The 18,233-nt window shown below is 37.8% G+C and overlaps 2 protein-coding genes across 2 annotated transcripts in view; one reads left to right on the top strand and one right to left on the bottom strand.

The window, feature by feature from the left end:
• The window catches only part of ar (androgen receptor), a 40,338-nt gene extending 32,188 nt beyond the window's left edge, over positions 1-8,150 (top strand). The window contains exons 6-8 of the mRNA XM_005806648.2: positions 2,140-2,270; positions 3,987-4,138; positions 4,391-8,150. Coding sequence (XP_005806705.1) covers positions 2,140-2,270; positions 3,987-4,138; positions 4,391-4,549 — 442 coding nt within the window. The 3' untranslated portion in view covers positions 4,550-8,150. The remainder of the gene's footprint in view (positions 1-2,139; positions 2,271-3,986; positions 4,139-4,390) is intronic.
• Positions 8,151-12,161: 4,011 nt separating this feature from the next.
• ophn1 (oligophrenin 1) overlaps positions 12,162-18,233 on the bottom strand; it is a 42,239-nt gene continuing 36,167 nt past the window's right edge. The window contains exons 22-24 of the mRNA XM_023342205.1: positions 16,508-16,558; positions 15,444-15,492; positions 12,162-12,483 (exon numbers count right to left, since the gene is read on the bottom strand). Of these exons, the coding sequence (XP_023197973.1) occupies positions 12,478-12,483; positions 15,444-15,492; positions 16,508-16,558 (106 nt within the window). The 3' untranslated portion in view covers positions 12,162-12,477. The remainder of the gene's footprint in view (positions 12,484-15,443; positions 15,493-16,507; positions 16,559-18,233) is intronic.

Here is an 18,233-nt window from a genome sequence, read left to right as displayed (position 1 = left end):
CAGGGCAACACAGAGACAGACAGGACACACAACCATGCACACACACACACGGAGAATTTAGAGAGACCAATTAACCTAACAGAGAGAGGCCCGGAGAGAACCCACCATGCACACGGAGAACATGCAAACTCCATGCAGAAAGACGCCAGGCCGGGAATCGAAGTAGAGCTGGTAGAGCTGTTGCCTTGCAACAGCTCTACCAGCAGACTGAATTCATAAGAGGAAAATTAAAGTTAGTCATCTTTCGTACCAAAGACGACTAATTACTGAAATATGACCCCAAGGTTAGATTTTAATTATTATTTTTTGAAGTTTTACCTTTTAACATTTTTGTTGTTTTTTTTTTTAGTAGGATTTATGGATATTTCATTTTAAATGTTGATCCAACTTTCTGCAATTGGGTCATCATTTATAAATGCGAGATGTTTGTTTTGGGTTTTTTTTATTATTATTTTTTCATTTATTTAGTAGGGAAAATGCACATTAATAACTGTAAATGTGCCAGAATTTGTCAAAAGGTTATTTGGACACTAATTCATTGCTCTTCAAATATAACTGCCTACCAACTGTAGCAGTATTTTATCATTTAAATATTGCACATAAATATATTTCAGTGAGTGTTGTGATTCTGTGTGAAGAAACACTCTGAAGTGTTGACACTTCTGTCCAACCTCTAATCGGTGTTTGTAAGCTGCTGAGGAACGATAGTTTGACTCAGCAATCCTAAACAGAAACAATCTGAAATCTATAATCATAATTTATAAATAAGAGTGGACACTGTTTATAAACAGCACTTGCAGATTCATCTGAAACAAAAACTGTGAATGCAGCGCGGCGGGATGTAGCTGCTAAAAAAAAAGAAAGTCACTGGTGGAAATGAAAAGAGCTGATGAGGGCCGGACCAACCAGGATAAAAAACACAATTTTTTTTATTTTTTTTTTTTACACATTGTTTATAACACCGAAGCCTTTTCAGTGGGAGGTTTCCCCTCAGATATCTGGCTTTTCAGACAGAGTTGAAGAGTTTTTAGTCTGAACCAGATGTTCCTATTCTAATCTAAACACACACTTACTGTACAGTATGTGGTTCCACTTTAAACTTCAGTCACTCCACTTTAATCCAGGAATTTCATAGCCTGGTTTGTTTATTTATGGTCACCATTAAAAAAGACTAATGTGAAAAATTATAGCTGTAATATAATAAAAATGGTTCAACAGGTTTTGCTTTTATGCTCACTAAATAAAATAAATACAACAGAAGTAGGCCCCTGCAAAGATGGAATAAAACTCAGTGTGTTAAACAGTCCAGTATTTTCCTTTTATTGCACTTGCTGAGTCTTTTGTGGCTTTGATGCAAACTCTCTGGCTGCTTGGGTCTGCTCTGTAACACTGTAACATTAGGACTTTACACCCACCTGCAAAATACTGACGTTTTCCTTTTTCGCATTTTGTCACATTGCAACCCCTTACTTGGATTGTATCAGACGGACTGAGAAAATTGATCATTTGCGTAAAGCGGAAAGACACAGGAAGTGGTGAGATTGTATGTTGGCATGCGTACAATCTCACTGAAGTTTGAGGTTGTGAGATCACAAAATGTGTAACAATGTTGTAAAGGTAGGAATACTTTCGCCTGTGACTCTATATTGGTAGAACATTTATCTTTCTTTTTTTTCAGCTGGAGTTTCTATGGTGACATTTCTATTCCAATTAATAAACTCAAACTCATTTCACTTTTATCGGCACAGTTGAGAAGTGTGAATGAAGTTTGTAATAAAGGCAGAATGATTTCATTTCAGCAAAGCTAACAAACTTTGATGGCGCTGCCTTTTATTCATTTTGTTCGAGGTGAACACTGAAAATTCAGTCATTTCTCTTCGACTCGAAGCCAAAGGCAGGTGATGGGACGGTGTCGCCATACGCCGCGTGTTTTTAACATTTTGCCCCAGGTGTTAAAGATTGCAGTGCAGGAAGCTCTTTCTGTAAATGTGAATCCGAATCCCTGATAGGTATGGATGTAACCTCTGACACTCTTTCCTGCCAGCAGTTATGCGTTGCGGAGAAAATGTCCTCACCTCCCGGAAATCGAGTCACTTCCATTAGTTTACACTTCTCATTCTGACCTCTTTGCCTCTGCAGACATCGGATGCAGATCTCCACCATGTATGAGCACTGCATGCGGATGAGACATCTGTCCCAGGAGTTTGTGCTGCTGCAGATAACCCAGGAGGAGTTCCTCTGCATGAAGGCCTTGCTGCTCTTCAGCATCAGTAAGTACTGTAGTGCATTGGAATAGCATTTACAGATTTTTGATTATTAAACAGATATAATCCAATTCAATTTTGCGGAAGAACCCAGGTGTAGGCCTGTTGTCTTAATTTAATGTTCCTCATTCAGCTATAAGATAGAAATTTGGTGACAAAGACATCCCTGAGAGAGTTCAAAGACTAAGACCGTGTTTACACAAGACCGCTGGAAAACGCCGATATTTTCGAATGCTGATTGGGAAAAAGTTCCACGTTTAAACGGCACCAAGACACATTGAGTCAGCTGTAGTTGTCATGCCACGCCACTGTGTGGCGCTGTGATTTTAGCATGTCATCGAATGTGCTTTTGAGCCAGAGCTTCCACCTCGATAGTTTCCACTTCATTTAGAAAACAATAACTCAACTCCAATGAACGCAGTGCTCATGTATTCCTTATCAGAAAATGTGCTAAGCTGAGCAGGCTAAGTTAGCACAACACAGCACAATGCTATCCGTGATTGTTTTTGTTGTTTTTGTTGTTGCGTAGAATAAAGTGGCATCATGTACACAAGAGGCTGGATTGCAAACACATCACAGCTCAACTGTAGAGCAGCTCTGTGGAAATGGGGCCTAAAACCACAGATGACCAAAAAGATCAGAAAAATGTGTCTCACATTTACCAAAATAAATCCCCAGAAACGTTGTAGCGATTCTTAAGACTTTGCGGAAAATATTCTGTAGACCAACAAGACAAAAGTAGAACTTTTTGGAAGGTGTTAGCCTAATTACATTTGTTATAAATCTAGTGTTACATTTTTTATGTCATACTGACAATCAAACATGGCGGTTGTAATTTTTTGGTCTTTCGCTGGTTTGCAACTTCAGGGTCTGGATTGCTTGTCTTAACCGATGGAACCACAAGTTCTGCTATCTGCCACAAAATCCTGAAGAAGAATCTTCGTTTGTGACCTTAAGCCCTAGCACACAATAATCTGAACCACACCAGCTCACCAAGTTCACCTTTCAATGACCTAGCCAAAGTCCCAACTTATATCCCTTTGAGATGTTCTGGTATAAACCCCAAACAAGCTGCTAATGCTGGAACACCCCCCAGTGCGTTGGAGTTAAAATTAATTGGCAAAGAAGAGTTGGACAAAAATTACCCCAAGGTGACGCAAAAGACTCATTGAGAGTTACAACAAAAGCTCGACGGCAGTCGTTGGCTCTAAAGATGGCGCAACCAGTTCTTAAAGGGGACCAATTTTGCAAAATTCATATTTTATACTTCCTACTTTATACTTCCATTTGGGCCTGAGCTGTTCCAAAAGACCAAGCACTTAGCACAACAGAAGTGACAGAAGTCCCTAAAATGATTCATTCTGAAAGAAGCTCAAAATAGTGAGAACTGAACAGACTAAAGTCTCATCATCTAAGAATGACTTTGTGCAAAATATTAAAAATAATGAACATTTTCTGTATAGCAATAGACCTAGACCTGACTTATTTTGTTCACCGAAGCAACATAATTCACCTTTATGGTTAGGGACAATTGTTTTCTTACATAGGGTCATGGTGGTTTGGATCTCTTGTCTCGTACGCAATCAAATCATCATTTGAGAACTTTATTTCGCACTAATCAAGTTCCTTGTATGATATGTGTGTTGATCTGAAACATTAAAGTGTGACAAAAGTGAAAAAGCAAGCAGACGTGCAGCTGTTGGTCTGGTTTTGGTTTTACAGTTCCGGTGGAGGGCTTGAAAAGTCAGAAGTACTTTGACGAATTACGGCTCACCTACATCAAAGAACTGGATCGCCTCATCAATTACCAGATGACCACAAACTGTCCTCAGAGGTTCTACCAGCTGACGCGCCTCCTAGACTCTCTCCAGATGGTGAGACAAAAGTGCATGAAAAATAAAAAAAAAAAAAGAAAATAGAGGGATTTGTGGTGAAAGGGTGGCAAAAACAAGGGGGAGAGAGCTGTGGCTGAATAACATTAAAAGTTTTTATGGCAGCAGACGCAGAGGAATCACATGAAAAACATTTGAATAAAGCGGGATCTGTTAACCTAAAATGACTCATCGCCACATGTAGTAAATTTGATCGATATGACATAACCGATTGCCTGTTCTCCTCTGTTTCAGACTGTAAAGAAGCTCCATCAGTTTACCTTTGACCTGTTTGTTCAGGCTCAGTCGCTTCACACGAAGGTCAGCTTCCCCGAGATGATTGGGGAGATCATCTCGGTGCACGTTCCAAAGATCCTCGCAGGTCTGGCCAAGCCAATCTTGTTCCACAAGTAGGAGGATGAGTTTTGTTTTTGTTTTTGTTTTGTTCTTTGTTTTGGTTTTTTTCATTAAAAATGAATTAAGTGCTGCCTTCATGAACTTTAACAAAGGCTGTGAACTGTTTCCCCACATCGTCTGTCTGATTGCTTTCAGGCGTGTCCTGTTAACACTGTTTTATTGCTCAAGTTTCTTTTTTTTTTACACCTTTTATATATAGTTAAGATTTTTTATGTAGAACTGGTCAGGCTTTTATCTTAAGAGCTGCAAGGCCTCATCTGCTGACAGCTCAGCAGTTTCTGGGTGGAGAGAGTGTCTTCTACAGATGGAGGAAAGTTGCTTGGTTTTAAATGAATTCACAAGGTTAAACAACACACAGCAACACAGTTATTTAATTGTGATCATGAACATGAGTCGAATCCTATCCTTTAAGAAAAAAACTGTTGGTTTATGATTTGTAAAACCATCAATCCCATGTAAAGATGTGCAAAGAAAAGAAAAGTAAAATCAATGTTTTGTTACAGCATCATAATCTCACACTAAAAATCTAACTTTTAATTTCAGTAAATGTGTACAGTGGGGACTAAAATACCACAATCATCGGTAAAACTGCTGATTATATGGTATACGACCTCCTCTTGCTAATAGAAGAGTCATTCTGGTGGTTGTTTTTAACGTTAGAGATCATTATTAATAAGCCGCGTAACAGAAATACAAACTCTTTCAGCGATGTTTTGCTTCTTGTCCGTGTGTACGAAGTTTTTACCCCAGCAAGAGCATTAAAGCTCTACCATTGTTTAGGGTTTTTCATAAATTGACGTAAATGATCTGAAATCACTCGTGGCAATAACTGTTATTGAAGATTGAAAAAAAAAAAAAAAGAAAACTAGTTTTTCATGTTTTTGACTTGTTTTTGTTTTGTTTTGTTTTTTTGTTTCCCAGCCTCTTAAGTAGTGTTTAACTTAATTACAAAAACATGCATGACATCCTGTGGAAACAAAAAACTGTAAAAAAAAAAAAAAAAAAAAAAAAAAACATATGTTGGATGAGTTAGAATTTTCAAAGTAGCATCTTTGTGGTTCGGTACTTTTGGGTCTCATTCATCAGAAGCTGGTGTAGAAATGATTGAACGACTTTGTGGGATTTGGGAAACTAATTGGCCAATCCCAGCATACCAACAGTCTGGTGTTCATTGTGGATTCATTTATTTATCTCTGAAAGGGCAATATCTTTAACAATCAGAATTTGCAGGAAACGCCCCAATTTATTCACAGCTTCAGTGGCCTCCACCACAGAAGCTGCGACATAAAATTAATGACATTTCGTATTTTTGTTTCGTTTATTCCTTGTTTTTTTTTAAGTTGGCAAGTGTGCAGTTTGATTTTTTTTTAAATTATCCTTCCCAATACAACTTTACCTGGCCTTTGACATATGTATGTAGTTAGCCTCTCTCATCTTCAGAGTTATGAAGAAAAAATCATTAATGAAATATAAATATATAAGCTGGAATCTTGCACTGTTTAAAAATAATTATTGCACTACTATGATGTGACGAATCTCTGACGCAGCTGGATTTCTCCGCTGCGCCCAAAAACACCGCCTTGACAAACCTGCAGACACGATCCGACCTGCAAACCGTTTCTGACAACATGGAGGGAGCTTGCAGATTTTTTTTTTTTTTTTTTTTCGGGCTCCCACTGGCTGCTTCACTTTCTCCCTATGATCAGCCTCATGCCTGAGTTCAGCATTGACGTGTTACATTACAGCACCTGACTCAGCCTTTTACTACACAGTGGAGGCCTACAAACCAGGAAACGGCACGGTTATTGCTGTTTTTCTTGGAGAACTGTTTCCCAGCCCTTTTGGAGTCTGTGAAATTTGCGTTAGGAAATTAATCTAACGACTTTGAGCTCAGCCTCACCGAGCATCCTTTTAAACAAGTTTTGCCTTTTCAGACAAGTTATGATGCAACAATTGCCGCAACTGACACTTTGTGCATGCCTGACTGTAAGTAACTTTTTTTCTGTAAGCAGTAGATATTTTTAGCAACCGATATCACAGCCAGAACTTAACAAAAAGAAACAAAAGAACAAAGTAATGAGGGGGTAAACAAAAGAAAGCGATAAGAATTTACCCAGAATGACGTGCACACCTTTTTTTTTTTTTTTCTTACCATCAGTGCTTTAATGAAGAAAATCTTTTTTTTTTTTTTAAATGGGGTGAGCAGCAATTTACTCAGCATGTTGAAAATGTAGCATCCAGACCAGACAAGTGAAGAATTAGGAATGCCAAAGATCTGAAATTTAGGCGTTGATGTCCCAGCTGGAGCAACAAAGCCAAAGCCAAACGAAAGCTGGAAGGTCTCACATGAAGAGTGTGAAAGTCCTTGACTGGCTCTGCTGAACCTCTGGTGATGAAAACCGAGAGACGGAATGAGTGGAATGTCCTCAAGATAAGCCATCCCAAACACAACTTAAAAAAGAAATGGTTCTCGGAGTCAAACACAATCAAAAGGTTTCACATTTTGTTTTATTTAAAAGCGATTTAAACAGTGAATGACGAGGCATTTTGTATATACAACTTGGTCGAGGTGCATCTCAATAGGAATGTGGTTGAAAAATTTATTTATGTCAATAATTCTATTTAGGAGTGATTACCAAACACATTTTTGTAATTTACAGATATATGTATATTTCTGTTAATTCTACTGAATATGTTGTTTCCAAAATTCCAAAAATACATATTTTAAAAACATTCGATCAAGACCAATTTAAAAAAAGAAAAAATTTTCAATGAGAAACTCTCGTGTTGTGCAGTGGAGCGTGTTAATGGAAGGTTGAGTGGAAGGTAGAACTTAAACGTTTCACTTTTTAGACTGAGTTACTGGAATAAATCATTTTTCGATGATATTCAAATTCATTGATGTGCATCTTGATGTGCAGAACAATGATTAAAACCCAAGATGGGAGAATATATCCAGCTTTACTGCTTTCATTTATCAACCTGCACATGTAACAGGTCATAACTACTCTATTACATAAATTATCTAGCTTATTTTGCAGTTTTTAGTGGTCTTCAACAGTGTTCTATTAGTATGTAAATTAAATAATTCACATTACATTTTCTAAGCTGGTAGTTGCATGCCTTATGTGTTTTTATAAGCGTTAAATGTAACTTTTAGCTTTACAGATGCACGGACATTCATATGGTATCCCTCCAGTAATCTATTTATTGTGCAATTACTGGTTGTGTCATCGTTGTTCTTTGTGCGGGAGATTCAGCAGAAGGAAAAAAGAGCACGGAAAGGTGGACGATGACGTCAAGTTTCACCTTTTTTTTTGTTTTGGACCGCGTTCACTTCAACGTCAAAGTGGACGATGTCTTTCTTTTCTATTTGTCTGTTCGAAACAAATGTGTTTCAAGTCATCGAAATGTGACTTAATGTATTGGCTGGTGAGGAACGCAGTGCGATCGAAACATTTTTCAACACGTAGCTGTTCGGTAAACATCCGTCGAACGGAGGGATGCCAGAACCGGAGTAACAGACAAGCGACCGATTATAACGTTTCCTGAATGCACTATATTGTTAGGGTTTTGCAAAAAAAAAAAAAAAAAAAAAGTAAAAAAATGTCTGTCATGATTGTGCTTTTATTCTATTTCAGCTTTGTCATGCATCATACAGGGGGAAAATGAAGGCATTAACTGTGTATTGCACACAAAGGCGAGTCCTGAGGATGCATGTGGAAACTTTTAATACAAACATGGTTTTATCAGTCAGGGGGGCGGGGAAGTGTTTGTATTTTTTAATTTCTAAAAGAGAATAGCTGGTAAGTGCCCACTGTACTGCATATTGACAAGGCTCTTTGTACATTCTACAGTAAATGTATATATTGATCACTTTATTGTGTGTTCTGGTGTTCATACACTTTTCAAAGAAATCTCTTGTATGATTTATATCCTTTGTGACCTGTGTTTTTATGCGTGGTTTTTTCTAATATGTAAAGTTACATCACTCTCTGAGGTCAATTAAAAGAAGTCAGACTCTGAAACGTGGACTCTTGGTTTGTTTTAACACAAACAACAACAACAACGGGGAACACAGCGTCTTACAGTCCGACGTGCATTTTATTGTGGTTTTATGTGATAGACCAAACACAAGTAGGGCATAAAACTGATAAGTGGAAAAAACCTGAACAAAGAATAACACAGAAGGTGTGATACGCCTTTACAATCATGACTGAAAAACATATCACGATTAAACGTTTCATATCAATCGATAAATAGCTATTTATTAGTTTTTAGTTCCAAATATCTGAAATACTATCAAAATGGCAGCGTGATTTTTCCTGTTTCATCCACTGGTTTACCTTCACGTCGTCGTTTTTTATTTAGAAAATGTGAGTTAGTGGAAAAACTTGAAACTGCTGCTGCGCAAGTTACTCAACAGGTTGTTGCTAAGTAACCAAAGAGTAAGTAAGTTGCTGGGTAATATAAAAGTTATTTTTTTTAAAAGTATATATAAATGTGATAGAATTTGAATCTGTCTTTCAGTGCTGCAAAAGGTGGCTGCTCAAGCAAACGCTGATGAAGCTCAAGGGGTGTAAACACTTTTTTTGGTTAACTAAAAACTTATTTTTTTAGTGGTAATCCAATAATTATTGTGAGCTTAAAATGTTAGCACTGACCTTTTAAAATGAAGATGCCTCTGTTAGTGTAGGGCAGGGCTCCTCAATGAGGTCATTAGCAGGACTCTGAGAATCTGACTGCAAACTCAAAAGGCGATTCACTCATTTGATTGAGGCGTGTTGGACGTGACACACGTTTAAAAGTTGCAGGCCTGGATTTGAGAACCCCTGATCTAGGGGGTTTGTACCGATTCCTCAGAGTCACTCTTTACTGCACATTTAATCACTAACACAGGCTTGAAAACTGACTGTACCTCTACGGGAGCCACCACTCCACCCTGCTCAGCTCGAGCTGGTGGAGTGAACAGCAAAGAGCCGAGAGGGGGGAGGGATTTCAGGCCTGCGTTGGCAGTGCCCACTGGAATGAGGAGGAGGAGCGCATGGTAAAACAAATGTGCAGGCAAGCTCTTTGTCCACATATGAGGTGTTGAATTGCTTTGCTTCTGGTTTTCTTTCTCAAATAATGCTTCGAACGGCCAACCCCTCGTGACGCCACATGATCACAGCTCTGCAGCTCAAAGTCATGCGGATGTTTACAAACGGATTGACGGGGTTTTTTTTATTTATTTCAATATCCCAACTGATAATCTCATTAAAATTCATTTTCCCCTGCCCTCCTAAAGAATAAAGACATCACACTGATGATCCCTTTTTCACTCTGGCGCCACCAAGAGCCATTAAACACACAGTGGACATAAATTCTGCCTCAAAATCGTCATTGCAATGGTGAGCGTGCAAGCGTGTTGGCACTGGCATTCACTCTGAACACCACCATCGTAGTTTATAGCCTCAAGAAGGCGCTACTATGGGTTCCACCGCCCCCCAAACTGAAGCAATAAATTAGGATTGCACAGAGGAAATATTTATTTCTGCATTTTTTTCTGTGAATTAGTTTCTGTATTTATAAAGACTAAACAGACAGGAGCCTTTGAAAGGTTCGGTTTTCTCAGAGTCACGACGCTAGGACTAATGCAGTCTGACAATTTCAATCTGTGTGTTGGGCCTGTTTTATTATTAGCAGTAAAACATTAGGATTAAGAATTGGGAGTGACCGAGGTACAAATAGGAGTTCTGGTTAATATGGGAGTCAGCAAAAGCATCCGGCGTTGACCACACGGTACAAAAACCGCTAAAAAGAAATTCATTCATTTTTTTGCAGGACGAAACGTAACATTTGAGGTATTTTGAGCACATTTAAAGAATAAGACAAAATCCCACAGGAAGAACAAAATGTGTTTCACAAGACTGCTGTTGGCATAATTGTCGTAGGATTTGTATTTTTTAAATAATGTGAATAAATGTAATAATGTAAATAAAAATGCCTTAATGTCTCTTCCAGCTGCTGCCATCAGGCAAGAGATACAGAGCAATAAAAACCAGGACAAATCGCCTAAAAAACAGTTTTTACCCGATGGCAATCATGGCACTAAATTCAAAGGCATAAGAACTTCTGCTCTTGACACCACTTTGTTATAAATGTAAATTCTGTTGCGACACCTCCAGGCGCTGTAACCATCTTCTGATGTCTACTTATTTCTCATTTTGTACTATTCATTTCTTTATCTTTGTATATTATGAATATACACATAACCTGCAACTTAACTCGAGTGGAGCAAATCTCAATCTCGTTGTAATCTGTTGATAACAATGACAATAAATCTTATCTTAAATTTGTGTGTTACTGTTGTTGCATATATATTTAGATATGTAGATTTATAAATATCTCTATATAGAGAGGATAAAGAGGATATATACATCTCCATATATGTAGATATATAGATGTCTATATATCTATATATAGAGATATAGATATCTATAGATATAGAAAGGTATGCAACAATACTCACATGAATTTACGGCATAAGGCATTTTTATTTACTTTACTATATCTTTTCTCGTAAATGTGGCAGACCTGCAAGCGAATATTCCAGGCTAATTTGAGTCTAGAGCAAAATAACTTTGATTGACTTTGTTAAATGTCTCATTTAAAACGGCACTAAAAATAACACTATTTAAAATAAATAACTCATTTCTTAAACCTCAGTAAATATAAATCTGCCTTCGAGCAAAAAAAAAAAAATAAAAATGCTTCCAAGATGGCTTGCACATGTGGGACGTGGGTCTACCACATTATTTAACAGGCCTTTAAAATCTCAAAATGACTTTAACTGAACTGAGCCCTGCAATCCGAAAAGTAAACTAGGGGAGTCAAGAGAAAGGATAAGTGGACCTTTCAGTAAAACATCAGAACAACAGCTCTTCAAAGAAATAAATTGTACTTCTGAGTCTTTCAAATATGTCCTTGTTTATTTTTCTTTTTGAAAGATAGACAAAAAAAAAACATTTCAAATGATCTAAAAAACAAGTAAAATGACCATAACATGAAGAAGAGAAACAACAATAAAACATTGGAGTGTGGTTTGTAACATTCTATATGATTGCATCTGATTTTGTAATCTTAACCATTTCAACTTGGAACAAATTGACAAAACACTCCTACAACTTGAAATACCTAAAAGCTGGTAAAAAAAAAAAAAAAAGAGAAAATTCATTAGGGGGAACCCAGTTTGTAACTAAAACTGTCATTAATTCAATATACAGTGGCTGGAATGCAAGCCAAAACCATCATAGCTTCTTTATTTATTAGCTTTAACACACACATTTTCTTCATTTTTCTCCAGTTTTCTGCCAGAAGTAAAAATGTTTCTCATTAGTGCCCTTCCAGTGCTGCATGCTTTAATACTGAAAAATATGACAAAATTAGCTTTCTCAGCTAGCAAACAACTGCAGTAGCTAATCCTTTTAAACATTTTAGAAGTTAATATCTAAAGTAATAGATTACACTTTCAAGTGACTAAACTGATGACAGTTTAGTCAGTAACTGACCATAACTGACAGTTAGGTCAGTTATTCTTCTTTGCGGAAAATACTTCATACTGCTAAGACCAACTGTTAGCACTGCAAGTCATAACCAGCACAGTGGTTACTTTATGCAAGTAACAATGGAAAAAAAAACCCAAAATAAATTAACAAATCAAAATAGCAAGAAGACAAGATTTGATGAACAATGCAACACGCGTTGGGGAATGACGATCGAGTTTGACGTTGTGTTGCTTTACAACACCATGCAGTCACACAGCTGATAATCAGCTGAAACCCAAACAAACCCTTTCAGATCTGATGGGAGCCTCTTTCTCATGGAATCTGAAAAGTGCAGCTGAAAACATCTGTCCAGGTCGTCCACTGTTCCACCTCTTAACTTCAGTTCTGGGGAAACAAAACGGATAGAATGTCTTACAGGGGCGGTATTATGTATTTTCCTGGAATATAGTGCCATTTTATACCACAACCAAGTAGCTATGTTAGCTGCAGTTGTTATAAAAATGTCTTCAAAGAAGTTGCCTTTGCAATTTAATGCCTTGAAATTGGGCATCTGTCTCTTTCAGAAGCTCCTAGTCATCACCACAACCTTTCCCCAGTAAGCCTTCAATAACGTTTCTAAGTGTTGCCCTGAGAAGTAGCTCATATGATGAGATCAGGAGATGTGCACTTCCACCAGGTGTCTGCCAATCGCTGCTGCCGCTAGTCTGAGGGAGCCGAGTGGAGGCAGCGGTTCATACTGTGAGACTGAGGCTCGGTTGATGCGGCGCTCGGTGAGAGCAAACGTTTTTTCCCAGTGTTTTTACCACAGGAGAGTCAAGAACTTTTCAAACATGAATGAAATAATCAAGGCAACACTCGAGGTATGTTTTTGATGAGGGGCTAACATAACATGATGTAAAGCTGACAAGGGTCAATTTTACATGATTTTCAGCCCCTTTTTCTGTATAAATGGAAGACAAATATGCTAAGCATATTTTCACATAAGCACACTCTGGGTAATAGTAAATAATAGGGCTGGGCGACATGGTGCTTGGAGAACAGGAAGACATCATTTAAGTTAAAAACAGAGAAAACGAAAACATGTCAAAAGGATTCATTTCTTGCCAGTCTTCATCAGTAGTGATGGCGCAAACGGCAGACATTATATAGATCGATTCAGACTGCCACAAACCACACTGACGGTGGTTTAACTAAGCACGAGCTGGTTTCAAATTCCTAAAACCACTAGGGCTTTGCGTGCTACCGCTTCTGGACTCTAAACTCCGTTTATTGACATGTTGGTGGCAGTAAAGAGTTTTATCCGGTAGTATGTAATGTAGCATAGCTCTCACTCTTCCCAACCTGTTGATGTGAGCTATGATTCAGCTGGGGGTTTACGACTGGAGGAAGGAAATTCCTCTCAAGTTGGAAAAGACACAAAAAAATAGAAAGAAGTGAAAAAAATTGTCTGTCTATAAATTTCTCTGGCAGTAGAAAAAAAAAAAAAAAAGAAACACGAGAGCCAACACCTTTAATTGATGGTTTGACATAAATGTTTGTAACAAGCCCAGACAGCATGGTGTTGGTTAAGCATCAAATAAATAGGTTTTGCGTGTCAATACAGTAGACTGAACATGTATATACTGTTGTTTTTTTTATCCGTCTAGCCGGATAAAAAACAACAACGTGTGACTGATTGACTGAATAAACATAAACATTTAAATGTGGTGGCTAACAACGGTAATTAGTTTGATCAATTTTACTTCACAAGTAGCAAAGTGGTAGAAAATACATAATAATATTGTGAGCAGTAAACATAAATTGGAAGTTACAACTAAATCTTTGTGGTGTTTATGCTGTACAATTATGAAGATATTCTGCTATGATATCCATGTCTTAAAAACAAACCATAAATAACCACAGCATTCAAAAGGCGGTGCTGGCAGCCTTGTGTTTTGAGTTATGACCTTGAACTTAAGTTTCCCGCCAAAGAGTTTTGAGTACAAGCACACAACTGCTGAAAGAGTCAGTTCTTCAAATAGCTATAAAAACAAAGCAAGGAGCTGTTTTAGTTTACTGTTTTAATCAGTCAGAAAAACTAATGGGAGTTTTAACCTTGGCACTAAAATTTACTTGACAGCTCATCTTCATAAACCACAGAAGATGACAGGACTGGGAGACGGCTCAATTTTTCCACAGATTATCTGCCTCACACTGTACTGTCAAGACATAATGACAGATAACAAATGCATACTTTAGCTTTAAGCTAAACCAAGCTAAGGCAAGCTAAACAACGGTTTGCTTCAGGTTACATAAACTCAGGTAGGACAAGCTGTAGGTAAATCAAGCTAAGCTTAAAAGGTTAAGTTATGCTACATTATGCTAATGTAAACTTAGCTAAGCCACATTTGCTTAGGTGAGGTGAGCTAAAATAAGATAAGCAATGTTAAAATATACCTAGCTAAGCTAAACTATTGTATTAAAAGCTTTGCTACAAGCAAGACCTGTGCTTTGCTAGGGTAAGCTATCTTGCGCTAGTGTGAAGTAAGCAATGCTAAAACTAGTTAAGCGATGCTAAAATAAGCTAAGAAATGCCAAGCTAAGCTATGACTGTTACAAAACACTGCTTGTAAACTATGCAGCATTCCCCAGATAACTCCCAAGTTAAGGTAACAATTCACATAACTTAAATAAATATTACAGCAGAGATTATTCAAACATACAATCTTAACAACATACACCACTGCTCAAGAAAATACACTGGAACTTCACATAATAAAGACATATAGGTGGTCTGGAGAAGCAGATGGTTTAAACAGGTTTACTAAATAATGGTTGACAGATGGAGTTTTGGCAGATAAGATCTATGTGCTGCTTCACCACAGGGTGACATTAAGAAAAGCTACTTTATCAGCTGCAGCAGTCAGTACATTCCCTTGTTCACTCTGTATATCATAGCAACAGGTGAGAAATATTACAATAGTTAGGAAAAACACACTGTCATTAGATTATCAATAAAAAATTATTTAAAATCTGCAAAACATGACTAACCAGTATGCAAGTTGTCACAACGTGAAGCTGATGTAAAACTGCTAACACACCAACAATAAACACTGGGGGGCAAATTTAATCAACTCCAATACTGATCATTTATAAAGGCCTCAACCGAATCCTTAATCAACAACAGAAATGAAACGCATGGGACATCCATAGCAGTGAAATCAGTATGAATAAAACAAGCAGTTGTTTTACCTAAATTAAAAGTTCAAAACCAGCCCCGCCTAACTTTGAGATCATTATAAACCTAATCCTACTCCGCAATCGTTACAGAACTGTAAATATCTGAAAATCTACTGAACTCTTACCTCTTTCTTCACATTTGTCACGACTGAGGATAGCGAAGAGGTTGGAGGGCTAAATTAAAAGAAACAGAAACGAAATGTTTGAAATGCATTCAGAATGTGCAAGTTTAAGCAGAACAGATTTTATTCAGGTTAGGGAGAATGATTCCTGAAGTCGCAAGCTGATACTCTGTTGTTCAAAAGCCAAAACAAAACTTACTCAAGCCTAGGCTTCTACTTTTTGGAAAGGATCGCCTAAACTCAAGACAACATAATGAAGGGGGATACCAATAAAAGAACACCAAAGACATAAACTCTCTTTGATAAAACTCCCACATTCTTCGTTTACATCGTGCATCGTTGCCTGCACTGGGCAGAGAGCAGGGGCCTTGAATTGGCTCAGCCATGCAAATCATAAAAGAGCAGATGTGTCCATTTCCACATCACACAGACTCCACTACATCATGAGCTAAAGGATCTTGCATGAGTGAAAAAAAAAAAAAAAATCAAAGGGCCCATGTGTAAGGGAACACTTACAATGCACATAAAACTACCTAAAGTTTTACGCCGTTTGACACGCACGCCAGGCCTAAGTCATTAACTCAGCGGAAACACTGGTTAACACAGCTTAAGGGAAATTTTATACTTTCCCTGAGAAGCAAAGTCCTAACTTGCAATGGGCAATCTGGACCTACAGAGAACTCGATTTGGTCCCTGCAGTTAGAGGATGTCTCCAGGGGCTGGTGTGCATTCAGTTTTAATTTCCCATTGGGATATAAAACCAACATACACACTCCTATCACGTGGGAGTCTGGGCATCTAAATAAGTCCAGAATGAAGACAGATTTAATGTTCTAAAAAACAAGCCACAGCATGGAAAATCTTAATAATATGGGGCAGTTAGCATTTATTCACTTAGTTAAATGACTTAAAATCTTAGTGCTGATGCATATAATAGGAATTAAAATCCTTGTCACACTTTCATGCAGTTAAACTGACATTTATTGTAGAAAAAGCTGCATCTGATTAGTCAAGTGAGCTAAACAAATGGACTAAGTGGATAAGAAACAATGAAAGGCTTTACAAACCTGACAACTTGTCTGGAGGCATTCTCAAAAAACTTGGTCTTTGATGCAACACTGAAAGACAAAGGTAAGTGGCTGGTTAAACTCCTAGGAAAGATCTACAAAAAGTGCAGGGTAAGAAGCTGGAAGTGCAGGTACATTGAAATCATCCTGTCATTCAATCATATTTCCAGAAGCTAAGACACTACTTAATGGGCTGTTTAGATTGCATGGTTAACAGTGATACACAATAGATACCAGGATATCTATTGTGCATTTATGGTGCCGCCATGTCCATTTAGGACACCTAAATGTAGAAAGAGCATTGATGACATAATCTAAAATTGAGCAAAACATCCAACTTTTAATTAAACTACATTTATTCAGGGGAAAAACAAAACCCATGTCGTTAAATATTGTACTTCTATGCAACTAAATCTCAATATTTGTGCCCTATGTCGATTCTGTGTTTGGGGAACCATTTCTGTGTTGATTTGGCCCAATGATCAGTGTCCCATTAAAAGACCCAAGGGTGACTAATTTTTAAAGTTTTCTAGCAAATGACGTGATTTTAAAAATTATTCAAATGTCCTTAGACTTCATCAAGGTTCCAGTACAAGGCCTTTGGAAGTGACAGAAGCCCACAGCCCCACAGATCCTCCCTCATGCCCAACAGTGGGCAAAAAGTGGTTTCAACATTCATTTTTTATGTTTTGTCAGACCAACACGTTGTCAAAAAAACACTTCCAGTTGCTCTAAGCTGTGTATGGGATTGGCAATTATCCTTAAGCCACTTGCTGATTTTTGGGAAATTTGATTTACTCACACCTTAATCATAAGATGCAATAAAAATTCCCAAGAAAATCTAAACCATTTGCAAAAGTAAAATGTAACTAATAAAACTTATAAATCCCTGGTGATTTTGGACAATAAAAAAACTATTATTCTTTGTCTACATGTGGATTGCACTCAAGTTAAAGATTGTAACAGTGGTGTGTTTTGTGACAGTTTAGATCAAATAAAAGGGTTTGAAATGTGCTGACTCTTCAAAACTGCAACTGTCATGTTTTCAAGGTCACTATAGGATTTTTTGCACTGCCTGGCCCGACGTGGCAGCCACTGGGCCGGCCCTAATGTACTCCATTTGGAAAGTGTGCGAGGATCCGAGGCCGCCTCTTCCCAGACACCGTGGAAAACTTTTACGTTCCTCGTCCAGCTTTTTTCCAGTTCTTCGTCGTTATCCCGTCCAGCTTCTTCTGTAAATGCTAGTCAGCGCTGGGAAAAAGAATTACCTCAGCTTTTTACCTTTAACTAAATCATTAAAAAAATTCCTCATCTGAGTGTCATCTCTGAGCTGGACCCACGTTTCGTGCAGCTGAACTACCACTGCGCCTTTGGGAATTCCCCTGCTGGACCGAAGCGAGGTGAGGAAATCCCCTTGTGCAGAGAGTCTTCTGATCACTTCAATTAGAGAAATGTTCCCCGATTTCAAACCTTTGGCTGAAGTCTCCAGTCTCCAGTGTAGCGCAGATTCATCCTCCAGATCAACATCAAAATTGAGATATTTTTTACGCACACCGATGGGAAATTCAGGTTCAGGCCAGGAAGTGGTGAGATTCTATACGTTCAGGCCACTGCAGATAAATAGCTTATAGCTTAAGATCAATCATTTAATTTCATTGTTTATAAGTAATTTGCTGGGTCAATAGTCTGTTTTTGTCACTACAGAGAAAAAGTTACATGCACTTAT

This window comes from Xiphophorus maculatus, chromosome 11 (genome assembly GCF_002775205.1).
Source record: "Xiphophorus maculatus strain JP 163 A chromosome 11, X_maculatus-5.0-male, whole genome shotgun sequence".
NCBI classification, from domain to species: domain Eukaryota; kingdom Metazoa; phylum Chordata; class Actinopteri; order Cyprinodontiformes; family Poeciliidae; genus Xiphophorus; species Xiphophorus maculatus.
The sequence above is the reverse complement of the archived record's forward strand: the minus strand, read 5'-3'. Positions and strand labels throughout refer to the sequence as shown.